Here is a 14,878-nt window from a genome sequence, read left to right on the forward strand (position 1 = left end):
TAGAAAGAGTGCACTCACGGAGAAATATATATTTTTATAATAATATATAGCGTCTGTTGTGCTAAAGCTCTCTCTTTCTTTCTCTCTTGCTCTTTTTCTTTTGATGATAATTCCTTGAAACAGATCACCTTGTTGATATCAATATCAACGGTGAAATATAGCTTTTATCACCTGTCAAGGACAGGTGCATTTTTTGAGAAAATAAGAACTGAAAAACGATGTACACATTTTTATATAAAAAATTATTATATACAATTAAATAAGATTATAAATATATTTAGTATTATTTAATAACAGTTTAACAAATATTCATTCTATTCATATGTATACGTTATACATATGTATGTGTTTGTAACTATATTCAACTTCAATGAAGCTGTTCCTCGAAGGTTACACAGCCACTCTGTATATATTTTTAGATTGTCGTCTGACATTAAAACGTTCATTATCACATTATTATAAATAAGTAATTCCAGAAAATTAATTACAATTATTTTTGCGATCAACGACGGTCGAAGAGTGTAACTTGGTCTTACAGACGATTTTCTGCGAATTCTACGCATATACAGATGCAGTTTACGCACACGTGACGTAATATCGGACAGTGATTTAATGGTTGTTTGTAAGTTTTTGTAAGATATCAATTATATCTAAGTTATGTATTTTCTTCGAGAGTTAAATATTTCTTTTCGTTGTCTTTTGTTTTCTTTTGCGAGTCGCAAACTTGTTTTATCGCTTACCTTTGTGTGAATTGTTGCTTTTATAAATATGGGCTTTTTCTCTCGCAAAGAAATCAAGTAAAAAACAATGGTGTCGTAAATTTTGCTGAGAGTTCTGCGATGAGACTATCGCAGGCACGTACGAGACTGAGATATACATGTAACGTGAAATAAAAATGAGTGAAAAATAAAAAAGTATAAGAAAATGATAAATTGTCAGTCGTCATTGGCGCGGATTTGTTCTTGAGATTTGTCAAAAGACGTGATTCACGACCTGTCTGGACGGGACACTCGGAATATTCTGAGAGATTGCGGGTCCTATAGCTTGTCAAAAGAAATTTTCTCTGACGTACACCGTAAAGAGCTTACACTTTTAATGCGGAACGAGGTTCTTTTTTTACAATATTCTATATTGTATCCCGATATACCACAGCATATTGAAAGTATTATTAAATATTTCACATGATATTTTGAAGTCGAGGAGAACGTAATATTAAAAAATAAAGATAAACAGAAAGATAAAAGAAATTGTGTGAATAAAATTGTTCTTATTGTTATTGTGAGAAAGAAAGAGAAAAAGAGAAAGAGAAATTTATGACATTTTTCCCATACCGAAAAATACCGATGAAATATGTGGACGATGTGTCAGTAGAACGCCGCGTCCCGATTTTTACTTCCGCAAAAGGATGTCGCGACATAGAAATTCCCATGTTCTCTACAACGAAAATGGGATTCTAGCACAAGGACATCGGCAACGGGGCCGAGTCCTTCGAGCGTGTTCCCGTAACGTAAAACGGGGAATTGGGTCGGCAGAGTGAGGTCGGCGAAGTTGAAATCAGGCTGTCCGGGTTGTCTTGCCGCGGAATCGGGTCGCTCGATACAGGCCACCCGGTTGCCCTGTTTTCCCGTATCCAACGTGACTATAACCCTCTCGCTGTACTACTTCGTAACCCGGATATCGTCGGAAACTGGTTCATCCCGTGTACTCGTCGCCGGTGTGCGTCTCCCGCGGAAGCTGTTCCCGCCCCTGCCACGATCTTGTTTCCTGCAATCCCCATAGGGAAGGGTACACACCGTGTACTCTTCTCTTCACGCCAATTTTCGCTCACATTGTTCACACGGAAACGTGTTTTTTCTCTTACACTCACAGATAAGGAAGGCACGGATAAGTAGTCGCGTATCTACGCGCGATTTTTGTACGCACCGCTATATGCGCTGATGAGAATACACGTAGCGCGTGTATGTCGTACACACACTGAGAGGAACGTATAAAATGTTTATATATTATGTTTACAATCTTACTTACAAGAGAGAAAATCTCTAGCGTAATTTGTAGCACGCGTCGATGTGATAGAACGGTATCATATCAGTTGTTTACGAGTAACACACACACACACACAATAAGTTACCAGTTAAATCTATCTACGATTACGATCGAAAGTACGCGAGATAGCGCGATTCACGAAAATTGCCATTCTCGAGTAGTCGGATATTTATGTGTGTGTGTGTGTGTGTGTGTCAACTCCTCTCTCTATATATTATATATTATCTCTCTTCTATATATATTATAAGGAATATTGAAATATTACACGCTACGCCTGGCGAGCTCGTCGCAATCCTTACTGTGAACGATACTTAACGAGAGCCCCTCATACATGTAATGCACATATATATACATATATATATATATAATACATACGTGCACACGGAGCTCTATCGGACCGTTGGATAGTAACCTAGTTTTGCGTGCGCTCAAACACATATTTACCAACCCAGTTACCTCGGCAGCGCGAGAGATACATTACCGCGCGCCACGAATACGAATCAACAAGCTTCCCGACCTATATAACGTCCCGGATCTCACGAGCTGTGACTTCCGCGCGCGCGACCGGCGCGTGTATTCCGGGGAATCGATCGTTCTCTCGCGCGCGCGGCCGGCGTCGTTGCATCGCGCCGTCGCGCATCACCGTCGACGAACTCTGTTCCGCGCGAAACATCTCCAGGCGTCATGCCTCTGACTTTCTACATGAAAACTTACGACATTAATGCGTACCCGATTCTCGAATTGCGTATCGCACTGATGAAAATACACTACGTGCGGTTAAATACGAGAAAATTTCTCACCGGTAACGAACGCGCGCGTTTCTCAACGCGTTGCGAGCGTATTAACCGGATACGAAAGCTCGCGCGCTCTGTCGAAGGATACTTCGTCACTCCCTGCGTATAATTACATAAGTGTCACATATGGGATTTTCAGTTTATTGCATAGTGACACTCAGAAAGTCATGTTCTTTGTGGTCACCAAGTATTAAAAAAAAATAATCATAAGTAAGGTAAAAATTTAAAACCGAAAGATCTCTTAACTAGGGAAACTATATGAAGCTTCAAACTTTTAAACTGCTCTCCTCTAAAATTTGCGTTTTGGAGTTACGGGATTATACGTAGGGAGTGACGACTTCTAAAGCCTCTTTCGCCGCGCTACTGTAACGGCATCGTTGTTAGAAGCGAATTGCAATCTCTTTGGCCGCGCGGTGCGTTGACAAGACACAATAATTGATCGGAAATAAAATTTAAAAAAAAAAAAAAAAAAATCGCCGTCGACGAACGTGCACTTGGCGCGTTGCAGACGCGTAATTCACACTGTCGTTCTCCAAACTAATCACGTTGCGTAACGTTATGTCACGACAATAATGGCAACCGTCGGTCGTCGTGCAGGTGTACGCATATCATTTTACAATTTCCATCAACAAGCTCGATTGATTTGTCGGAAGGTGCGATACACGTAGCGATACGCGTTTCGCGGCGACGTTTGCCGCTGTGACGTTACCGTGAAATCGTTCCCCGTTAATGGTTTTATGATCACTTCCTGATTGTCTGTTCCTGAATTGTGCGTCAATATTTACACATCCGTTGTCGCTGTGTAACACCGTGGGACTACAAATTCATTTAGCGACTAACAAGACTTGGAAAAAGTCGCGTTGTCTGACGCTATCGAAGGACACGTACACAGTTGTACAAAAATCCTGATGCACGTTCAACACAGATTGAAAACAATTAATTTCATAATACTCAAGTTTTTTCTATAATTAATTTTGTATCTTTTATAAATAATCGGCCGTTCTGTAAAAAAACGAAAAGGACTGTTAAATTTATACGTTATAAAACATTTCCATGGATATATCTGTAATTATCGTCGACGCTCAGGTTTTATTCATGTATCTGAACTTCTGCCAAGCGAAGCTTAGTTTTTATCTTACCACACGCGTACGACAAACGTTCTCATTATCATGCAACGGAACGCAAAGGACAGTTGGTCGCGGGGCCTAGTTCAACTTATAGGCGCGTATTATATCCAACAAGTGGGGCATTGTATCAACATAAGACAAGAAGAAAGAAACGACTCAATAAAAAAAAAAAAAAAAACAAAAAAAAATTGTCTGAATTTGTACGCGACCCAATTTTGTTCGTCGCTCAATTTACTTGTCATTTTTGCACATCGAAAGATGATTAGCGCTAGTTTTCCAACAGATCACTTTTATTACGACGACTGCATGCGAATGTTATTTTCTCTCGGTGCAAAAAGCTGTGAATTATAAAATTATAAGTTTTCACAAGTAATTGCGATCGAGACTATTAATTTTTTTTTCCAAGTAACGCTCGGGTATACGTTCAAGTCGCGAATGACTGATGAATCGCGCTATCATTGTTATTGACGTAATTAACATTTTTTATTGTGGTTTTACAAAATCTTATTCCGTCATGAGTGATATTACGTGGTGTTGTGAATAATCGTTATTATATAATGCGTTTATACGACTGCCCGTATACACGTTGAGAAACATCTGGTGGGCGTGCAAAGTGTTTTTTACATGTTAATTTTCAATGTCAATCGAAATATACTTGAAAATATTCATTGTGTTACATATTTATCGGATATACATAATTCCATTCTTGATTAGAAATTACGATAATTTATTATTCGTACAATTGTCTTCCGGTCTGTTCTCTTGACTCTTTGACACGATAATTCATATTCGTGATTTACATCTCGTTGCTTCAACATTTTTCGATGTTTTTCTTGTACGATACAATAAATAAAATTTTTTGTTTATTTCGTGCATACGGTCGAACATTTGGAGTGGAAAATATTGAAATATTGCATGTAAAATGTGATCGGGGAGTTCGTAAAGAGATAAACAATTCCTCTCGGCAAACGCGGACGCGAGAAACGCTCGAGTGAGCGTTAAACGACGCTTTCTGTGCAGCGCGCGATGTTTCTTGTTTTCAACAGGATATTCTCTCGAACGAATTACAGTGGATTCTCTTGCGCAAGAAATACACTCGGTTCTTTTTAATTGCCGACCGCGCCGATTATCTCCAAGCTCAATTCCTCAATCTGTACCGCTATAATTCACGTACGGGGTAACGGTACAGCTTTGCCTCGAAAGTAAACGGTTTCGACTCGTTTCCCTTTACATCGAGCAAAAGAGAGGGAGAGAAAGAAAGATCTAAGCTGTTTTAAATTAAACTCACGTAGATTCGTTGCTTTTGTGGTGATCATAAGTCGATCGTGTAATTGTGATCGACAGTTACAATTAGCGAGAAAAATCGCGATCGTATGAACACAGTAATATTTACTATCAATCTATATTATGTCGAAGAAATGAAAACAAAATCAACACGTAATCAAAACAAATAAGAATTACCTACTTTAGAAGTAATTGTTTTTGAGATGATGTAAAGTCACTTTTTCTTGTTTTTCTCGAGCTTTTTTCGCGTAAAACCGAAATCAATTTTAACTAATTTTTAAAATAAAATTTAGATTTCGGTCAATTAAAAACAAAAGAGCAACAATTGCTCTATTTCTTGATGTAACAGCTTTGTTGAAGACACGTAAAAAAACATGACTCTGAATCAGTTGGTAAAAGTTGATTTGTTTCGCTCCAACTTCGAGTTCGAAACGTTATGCGTATTAGTTCAAATTGGTTTGAAAAATTAATCCTCTTTGTGTTTGCGCTTGCTCGTGCTCTAAGTGGCGCGACACATAACGGGTTGATACACGAGGAACGGGACAGCCGCGAAGTGTGTGCAGCCTGGAAGGTGTTGCTTTCGAAATACCGGCTGGTACGTGCGTCATTCTCTACGCTGGCCGACGTTCTATGTTTCACTTTCGACTCTCGATGTACCGCTCCGCGTAGCGCGGAATGGCCGGCTTAGCGACGGCCTTGACTACGTCGTCGTCGTTTCGCGTCCCCTCTCTGTGTGGTGGTTTCACACTTTTTGTCCTTCGTGGGCTTGCGAGAGGGCTTACCTCACATTCTCCCAGACGCAGTCGCTATTCCCTAGACCGCGCTCTATGCATGTTAGCTCTCCAGAGCTGCCGTCTTGAACGTCTAAAGTGACCACCTGTACCCCTGATTTCATCACGGACAGATCCAATTTTTTATCTTTCGTCCTAATTTTTTATACAAACTTTTATCTATGCACGCGTGCAATAATAGAGTACAGAAATGTAATAGCTTTTACTCCTCTTATACATTCTGTTTTTTTTATTTTTTTTTTATTTTTTTCTATTTTGCTTGTCAAAGTGGAGTGTCCCGAAATCGGTGACGAAAAATCTGGTCACTTTACGTACTATTTCAAAACTCTTGTTAAAAGTAGAAATTGTATAAAATTACAGATGAACTTTTTCTCTCTCAGCAATTTTTTTATATTTTTCAATACTTAAAGATAAATGTTTTTAACTGTTAGTATATGAATGTCTGTACCGTCGTAGGTAGCAGACTGTTTAGAAAATCTTAAAAAGACAACGTAAAAAATAGTATATATACACGTAAAACATTTTCATAAAAAAAAACATTACTCTACAAATCTTATTTTTTTCACTTCAAAGAAGTACCGTCTAATTTTTTATTCTTTTTATCGCAAAAAATGCGCGCTATTCGTGCATCACTTGTTTTCTGACACTCTTATACCTTTGCGGAGATTTTGATTTATTGTGGACATTCGTTTGCGAGTGTTGTGTGTCTCATCGAGTGATTTTGCACACGTCTGTTTTCACAATTATCTGCAGATTTAAAAATGACACTGTCAACAGTACGGTAGTTTTATGCAAAGCATAATAGTTGCAAATGCTTGTTAGCGAGAAAATCCAATCGGCGATACTGACAAAGAAAAGAGAGACAACAATTGAAACAACGGAAATAGATGCGAGAGAATTTTATTTTCGTTCGAATTTCGATTCCCGTGTCTTTCTCAAAGGTGGAGAAATAAACTCGCCTTAAGTTCTTAAAAAAGATCGCAATCGAATTGCATCGCGTCTAGCTCTCTTTGTGTCTCTCTCCCGTAGGTTCATGTTGCACATTTACGTTTGTACATTTCACTCGGTAACTTTGTCCGGTCGTCGGAGAAAGCACCTCGTGATTGTGAAAAGAAAACGACGTCGTATACGCGGGAGCACACACAGTGTTACGGACGTACACTGCACCTGCAGTATTTACGCGGAAATCCATAGTCTTTCCTGGAAAAGTGACTATACCCCGCCGCTGGGTATTACCGTACGACAACGCGCGGTTTCGCTCGATGCTTCGAGCGAAACAAAGTGACGTATCATTTCGTGCGGTTTCAGGAAAACGTAATTTCAGAAACGCGCGTAACTTCGGCGTCGATTATCCCTCTGCGCTATTATTCGACGAGCGCGCTCTTAAGAAAATTACTTCGGTCCCATTTTGCACAATGTAATCTTTCGCAACCTGTGCCGCGTTGTGCCACAACGCCTAAAGGTTTTGCCGTCTCTCGGAGCAAAATCGGATTGAAGTATAAAACTAGCGTCATATACACATCTTCGCAGAATTCAAATTGGTCTAATGTTCATCGAGAAGCAATTATCGAGATTCGAGATCTGTTTCCAGAATGGAAATTTTCAGAAGGAAATTGAGAAACATTTGAGAAATACTCTTTTCAATTGAGATAAAAGGTAACTTCAATCCGGTTGTCGAAAGGAGAAGTATCTTTGTAACAAATAGAATTGTTATTTTTATCGCGAGTATAAATCGTGTAAAGTAGAATAGTAAGTTTATAATTCAAATGAACGTTGCGCGATGCACGTACGTATGTTGTGATAGCGGAAACTATAGCTTGCGATAATGTAACGTTTCAGATCAAGGAAACGACGACCAAGCTCGAACAATGATTCCGAACGAACGTACAGCGGTTGGGGCGACAGGATGCTCTCCTGTGGACGTGAGGGTTGTCGCAGCAACGAGCACGGTGATTGCATGGACGAATGCGCTGCCGCCTTAGTGTTAATGTCACTCTCATGCTCACCTCATAGTCCTCACAACACCCCGCAACTGCACTGCCAATATAATTACGGTATAATATACTTCAACATTTTTGACATAATATAGCATAAGCTCTGGAAAATTCTTATTTACATCAGTGATATAAAATAAATACTATAGAACATATATTTTTATACAAATAAAATTGATCTGTTTTAGTTGTTGTAATATTAGTTTTGTTCAATTGTATATTCAACGCGATTCAACGACTTGCGAAACGTGACAACAAGTTGTTGAATTAATCAATCTCGTGCAAAATAAAACGATTTCTGGTCACGAGCGGAATATAAAAGAAATCTGATCTGCGACAGGTTCATGGGGAAGTCGTGGAGGCGGAGGCGGCAGCATGATTGCCGGCTCACCGGGTGTCGGCGGCATGTCAAACAGTAGCAGCAGCAGTGGGGCTTCCTGGAGAAGCGGCACCCCGAGTCCGCCCCTCAGTGAAGAGGGTGTGCCAACCAGGAGTTCTCCTTGTCCGGCATCCTCGCATCCTTCGCACAATCAACCGCACTATCCGTACAATGCGTCTGGCTCATCGTCGAGCAGTACTCCGGGTTCGACCACGTTGGACGAGGGAATAGTGCCCGACTACATCGAAGAGCAGCACCCCCGTAAGAAGGTGAGTAACCTTTTCCAATGTTCGTTCACCTTATTCCTCTCGGGCGCGAAAGCATGCCGGCGCTGCCGTTTTCACGCTCAACTTTCGTCAGTACACACACGGCAAGTTCGTTGTTGAATGTGCTAATCCACTCGGCGGAATTTCCGAAATCTTCCGAAATTGCCGACGAACTATCGAGGGAGTTTCTCGCGCGATAGAGAATGCAATTAGCACACGTGCGTATTTGAACAAGAAAATATCACGAAGCACAATTACAGCGATACTTCCGCTATGTACATCTTTCTATCAACACTACCGTGACCTTTGGAACTAATTTTCCGAGTCGCGTGTTCGCGCTACTTGTGGCGGTGCCCGCCCTCACCCGCTGTCTTTGAAAGTCTTCATTGACCTTAATCTTCGTGAATAACGTGCACTCTCGCGCAACCAACGCGCGCCCAATTCAGCTTACTAATAATCGAGACGAAGACAAATGATTTTTATAACACGACTAATGTTCGGCAGCGTCGTTTCTTGGGCTCTCGCGACACGCATCGCAAAATTTCTGTTACGTCTGTTTGCGTCTTAATTCTGATATTCGTATGCTCATTTAATTTGAGGAAAAGCGATCAGGATAACGACTCAAACGAGATCACTTGCTCCAATAATTATTTGTTAATATATTTTCATTATCACGTGTATATTTGTTGTCATCAGTAAAAAATTTATTGCACGTATAATCGAATAAAAACTAAGTCGTCAAAAGATTCCCCATGATCAAGTCACAAATTGTTCATAATTTCATACACATTTAGTCGGTTCGAATTGCCAACGCAGCGAATTCTGACGCGCATAGATAAAAACGTTTTATACTTTAACGATGTAAAAAAAAAAAAAAAAAAAACAAACTGCATATGACGCTTCCTTGAAACTTGCATTGAAATTACACGCTCGAGAGACCTTCGCGATGGGAATACAAGTTCGCTGTGATAAAAATCGAGTGTGGCCTTCGAGACGTCGCTGCGCGCTTGTGTCTCCGCCGATTAATTCTTTCCGTATCCGCGTAGTATTACAGATAGCTTATAGTATGCTTAATTAACATCAACAACGGATAAGTCTTTTTGCGTAAGTCATCGGCATGGGGAGTGTTAGGGGTGGATTTTGCCGTGTTGCGTACGTGTACCGTTTGATTAGATTAAATTGGCTTCCCAGAGTCTCATTTATCTTTCATGTACATGATTAGATAATTGTGTTTCGAGATTGAATCTCGAATCTGTTAATGTTTAGAAAAAAATCAATACTTTTTTACACAGCAATTATATTTGCATTATCGCGAACAGAAAATCTCGATCCGCTGCTGTTTCCTCGACAATCGATCGGACGTGTGTATCGAATATCGTCGAAAGTTGAGCGTGTCGCCATTTTAAATGACGCCAATCACAGATTTTCAAAATCAGGTCAGCGTCATTCTGAACGTGAATGGATGGTATATTTACGTTATAGAAAAATTAAAACTTTGTTTTTTTTTAATCGCACAATTTTAACCAATCGATATTTTTCTGACGTGTCATAAACGTTGTTTTTAACATAGTAAACTAGTTTTCTTTTCCTTTTATTTTCGAGCGCAAACAAGCCAGTGAAAACGAACGTCGCTTTCGATCGTTTCGTAACGTAACACGTTCGATGTTCGTGCATTGCAGTGCAAGCAGTCGGAGAAAGAATAAAATATCACTCGTAATATAATAAAAAAATTTATAATTCGGAACAAAATATAAATATATAACAAAAATACGATATATATACATGGTTGCGATCTTCGAGAAGTAGTCCGAGACGATTTAAACCCGACGAATACTTTTGATCCGGGCTTACTATAATATTGTTGAAATTCCCCGTGTGAGATAAAGCGTGGATTTAGCGCGCGCGCTATTGTTACATGCTGGCAATGACAACGACGCGAGTCGGCCCTGACCGGTCAGAGATGCAAGGCATAGAGAGAAGCCTGCAGATGCGACCGTATAGACGTATTAGTAGCTACGCGCGAGCCAAGTCCGTACTCGCCAAGTCGCCGTGCGTGCGCGCGCTCGCGGACGGTGATGACATAAGCGCGCGCCGGCCGAGCCAAGGATGTAAACACGCGCGGCGATTTTTTGGTATTTCGTAAGACGGCTAACAAGCCTGGACCTTGGAGGTATTATCGCCCCGCGCTAATCTTAGGTGCACACAGCTAGTCGCTGCTTTCGGCTGCTTGCACGGGAAATCGGCGAGCGTGGTGGCAATCGGTGGCGGCGGCGGGTTCGCGCTTCGCGCTCCCGAAATAGCCGCTAAAAAGAACGTGGAAGAAGAAGAAGAAGAATCTAACGGATCGACACACAAACCCGTTGCTAAAACATGCTTCTCTGCTTTATGTCTTTTCAGATACGGGCGAAAGTCAACCAGGATCCAATCGAATCGGAACCAGGCGCTTGCGCGACTTTCGAAAGCGAACAGGTAAGCCCGATTTCCTTCTCGTGTAATTGGAGACCCGTTCGAACGGAAATCTCGCAGGTGCGAAATTGCCGCTCGCTCCATTTTACCTCGGCAAGGTCATTTTTTCGCAATCGCAATTTCTGCAAGTACGAGAACCGAGAGAGCGTTTTTTTGTGTGCGCTTGTGCGTGCTGTTGCATCAAATCAAATTTTATCGAGCGGCTTTTAAACCGCTTCGACAGACTTCTCTTCAAACAGGTTGCGAACCTGATAACAGTAATACGTAACTTGTTGAACTAAGACTTACTACTTTAATATTAGATGTGTATTATTACACAATTCATGTACTTACAAAGCAATTATTGTAACGCAAATTACACAAACCAAGCGCGGCTCATATATTTCGATGATAAATTTGAACAAATGCACATACACATTTAGTTGTGCAGTTTTATTTTATTTTATTTTTTTGTATAATAAAGTAATTAAACTTTCGATACGCAATAAGTAATAGAACAATAAGAGTTCGGTAGTTCTAATTTTTATACTGGTATCTTTTTTCGGAAGTAAACTCGATGTTTTTCGGGAATTCTCCAATTAATAACATGGATAAAAACCAAATTTTTGACGCGCCTTTTTGTCGCACAACTACCTATTGCTCTTTTCTCCTGAGATACAATCGCTGCGACGTTTGAAGAACAACAAAGAGCGAACGGGAAAACTTTTCGTCTTAAAAGGAAACTAAAACTTTGTCCGCGATCATTCGTGTAGGTGCAACCTTACGGTTGAACCTTGATTATCGAAAATTCGCGTCGTCGGTGTGTAGAGCATGCAGAAGAGTTTGTGTGTGCGCACGTAACGCGGGCACGAATCTACTACTATCTCAAACCGCCACCACGCTACACACTCCTCTCTCGCGGATCAATATTATTCGTAACCTAGTTTACCGAAGGTTCCTACTTTCACCAGATTGCAAACGCGCGCGGCCGCCGTTTAAAGTCATTCATCTTGATTCGCGCGAAATCAATAATAATGTCATCATGCGCATGCACGCATCATCCGTGATTCTAAACAAACACGTAGTCGCAGTCAATCAGATTCGACGTATGATTTATACGTGTATATACATATATGTATATACGAGACGTATATCTCGCACACACGGTTTCGACTTTCACTCGCGCGACACGGACGCACGTAGAATGACCGATTTTTTGAGGACACGTTCTCTTTTTCGCGCACTTCCAATGTCGTATGAATATTTTCAAATTGAAACGACAAACATTTGTGCTATAACTATGTAACAGCGCCTCTTTTTCGCTTCAATCTCGTATAGTTTAATTTTCTCGGTATATGTTTCTATAAAGTTATTATTAATTATCTTGTAATTATTATAAAGATTGCTCAGGGCAATTAGATATCTAAAAATTGAGTGTCCTGAATAATTTACTTGTGTACAGTGCACTACAACTTCCTACTACAAGACACTTTTCTCTCGGCGTTACATTATCTCACGTTACATAATACCGTCATCGAGTAACTGACGATTAAACGATTTCAACGAACAGTATATACGTGTATGTAACACTTTATTTTTCTTTAAAAAAAACACTCGCAAAAATGTTCATCGGTTTCTCTCGGTTCAGCGTGAAAGAGAAAGATGGCCACCGTGTATTTGCGCCTTGTATACGCGCACCTGACCCAAATGACCGACTCGAGAATACCTTCACGCGCGAACACGGCGACCAAGGTTGTCGGCGTCGTTCCATAGATTCTCTCATCGCCTAGTGCTCGTCATCATCGCGAAAGGTCACTCGACCGAGATAGGGAGAGAGACGACGATGCATCGTTTCCATATCGCGACATCCATGAACGGCGATTCCGATAGGCGATACAAGGGGGAATAGGTGGCGGAGGGAGGGTGGGAGCCAGGAAGTTCCAGTCGAGACTGTATCGCATTGTGGAACGACTGCGACAGAGAGTATACTACGCTTCCGTCTCCCCGCCGTCGCCGCGATCCGCTCCCCCGACCGGCGGTAACACGTGCGCAGTGCCGTAACTGCGCGAGTAGATCGACCAAGAGCGTGGACTATGTGTTTCATACAAGAGTAGATAGATTTTCTTTGTCTCTCTCTCTCTCTCTCGGTCGATTGTGTCACGTTAAATAGATAGGATAGATTTTCATCCGACCAATCGACCCGATCGAAATCGCGATATCGCGACAAATTTTGCTGATTTATTCGCTAAAATCGCGTGCTACTATTGAGATAATACGTAGTGAAAACAAAGAAAAAGCCAAACTATTGGAAAATGAACATTCATTCACAAGAGAAGAAAAGTTGTTTGAAAAGACGAGAGAACTAAATTCTCATCAAAAGGTCGTGCACGCGCGCCGTAAAATATCCTTGGGGCGCGCGATTCAGATAACGGGCACAAGTTGAAAACTGATATTTTCGAACATTAAACTTCCGAGAAGACAATTACAAACTTGATATTTAATCTATATCCTTATACTTAAATATAATATTTTAAGTTACGGCAGTTGATAGGATGTTGCATTTTCGCCGAATCTCTGAAATTACGATGATCTACGTACATTTCTTTTTTTTGAAAGAATCAAAACAGCAGCTCCCAAATTCAGAGAGTTGATACAGATTTATACAATGATTCGCTGAAATCTCTCACGTTTCCTTATCCGTTCGCCGAATTCAGACTGCATCTTTAAAAAAGCAACGACGATCGCGTCGGTTTGCACGAGGAACAAAATTTCTCATTGAAACACGTCGCGCCACGCACCGTAGAATATTCCTGCACGTACCCATAAACGCGCTTGCACATGGACCTAGATCTCCGGGACCGGCGCTGTTGGTGCATCGCGTCGCAGTGCACACCACGTGACGTCACCACGAGCGGCACGTGCCCTCTTCCCCTGCCCGCGCCCCCCGGTGCTCCGAATGCGGCCTTACTTGGCGACGAAAGAGTGGGGCGGGGCAGGACGGGAGGGAAACAACGAAAGAGGGGGTGCGGAGGAAGGTAGTTAAGGTCACCGTGGCCCTGACTGCACGCGCGCGAAATAATATCGGTGTGCTATCTGCTACGTGTGTGTGTATGTATGTGTGTATGTGTTGCATGTATCTGTCGGCGCGTATATCAGTGCACGTGTATTCGCGCGATCGTGTGTGTGCAGCGCGCGCGGAGAAACGCACGGAAGATTTATTTCTAGTTCCGCGTACTGTCGCTGCTTTTCTGACCAAGGTTTTGTCGGTTGGATGCACGAGTCTTGCGAGTGTCCCACGAAACGGACCTTGACCGTCGGCCTTCCTGATGTTCGGACGGTCGTCATACCGTCTGCCTGATCGGTGTAGATCTTCATCAGCGATACGTACTGCGATGACGCGACGGTTTCTCGATTATTGCTCGTACTTCGAAGCACAAAATAAAAGCTTTCAGTTAACCGAGAGAGAGAAGACCGTTATGACGCGCAATGCACTTTACACTAATGCCACCGGATTTTATTTCGGAATAAACTTGCTAGAGAATTTCAAGAAAAAGAGACACACGATCATACTGTTGCATACGGTCTAGATCGGAAGGATTGAACAAATTCGGTAAGTTTGTAAGTTCCTGAATGCAGCTAGATTACCTAATGCACAGAAGTGTCTTGTCATAATCATACACACACACACGCGCGCGCGGAGTATCTTCCGCTTGATTCGCATGGAACTTGCGTACTTGCGAGACGAGGGAAAAGAC

General features: G+C 41.5%; 1 protein-coding gene across 2 annotated transcripts in view; it reads left to right on the plus strand.

Moving 5' to 3' along the window:
- Nucleotides 1–14,878, plus strand: part of LOC109859213 (zinc finger protein 395) — a 77,846-nt gene that overhangs the window by 38,975 nt on the left and 23,993 nt on the right. For both annotated transcript variants that reach the window (XM_020437223.1, XM_020437224.1), the window contains 3 exons: nucleotides 7,879–8,093; nucleotides 8,374–8,681; nucleotides 11,076–11,147. In XM_020437223.1, coding sequence (XP_020292812.1) covers nucleotides 7,879–8,093; nucleotides 8,374–8,681; nucleotides 11,076–11,147 — 595 coding nt within the window. The remainder of the gene's footprint in view (nucleotides 1–7,878; nucleotides 8,094–8,373; nucleotides 8,682–11,075; nucleotides 11,148–14,878) is intronic.

Source organism: Pseudomyrmex gracilis, unplaced genomic scaffold, assembly GCF_002006095.1.
Source record: "Pseudomyrmex gracilis isolate BER0280 unplaced genomic scaffold, ASM200609v1 scaffold_248, whole genome shotgun sequence".
In the NCBI taxonomy this organism is placed as follows: Eukaryota; Metazoa; Arthropoda; class Insecta; order Hymenoptera; family Formicidae; genus Pseudomyrmex; species Pseudomyrmex gracilis.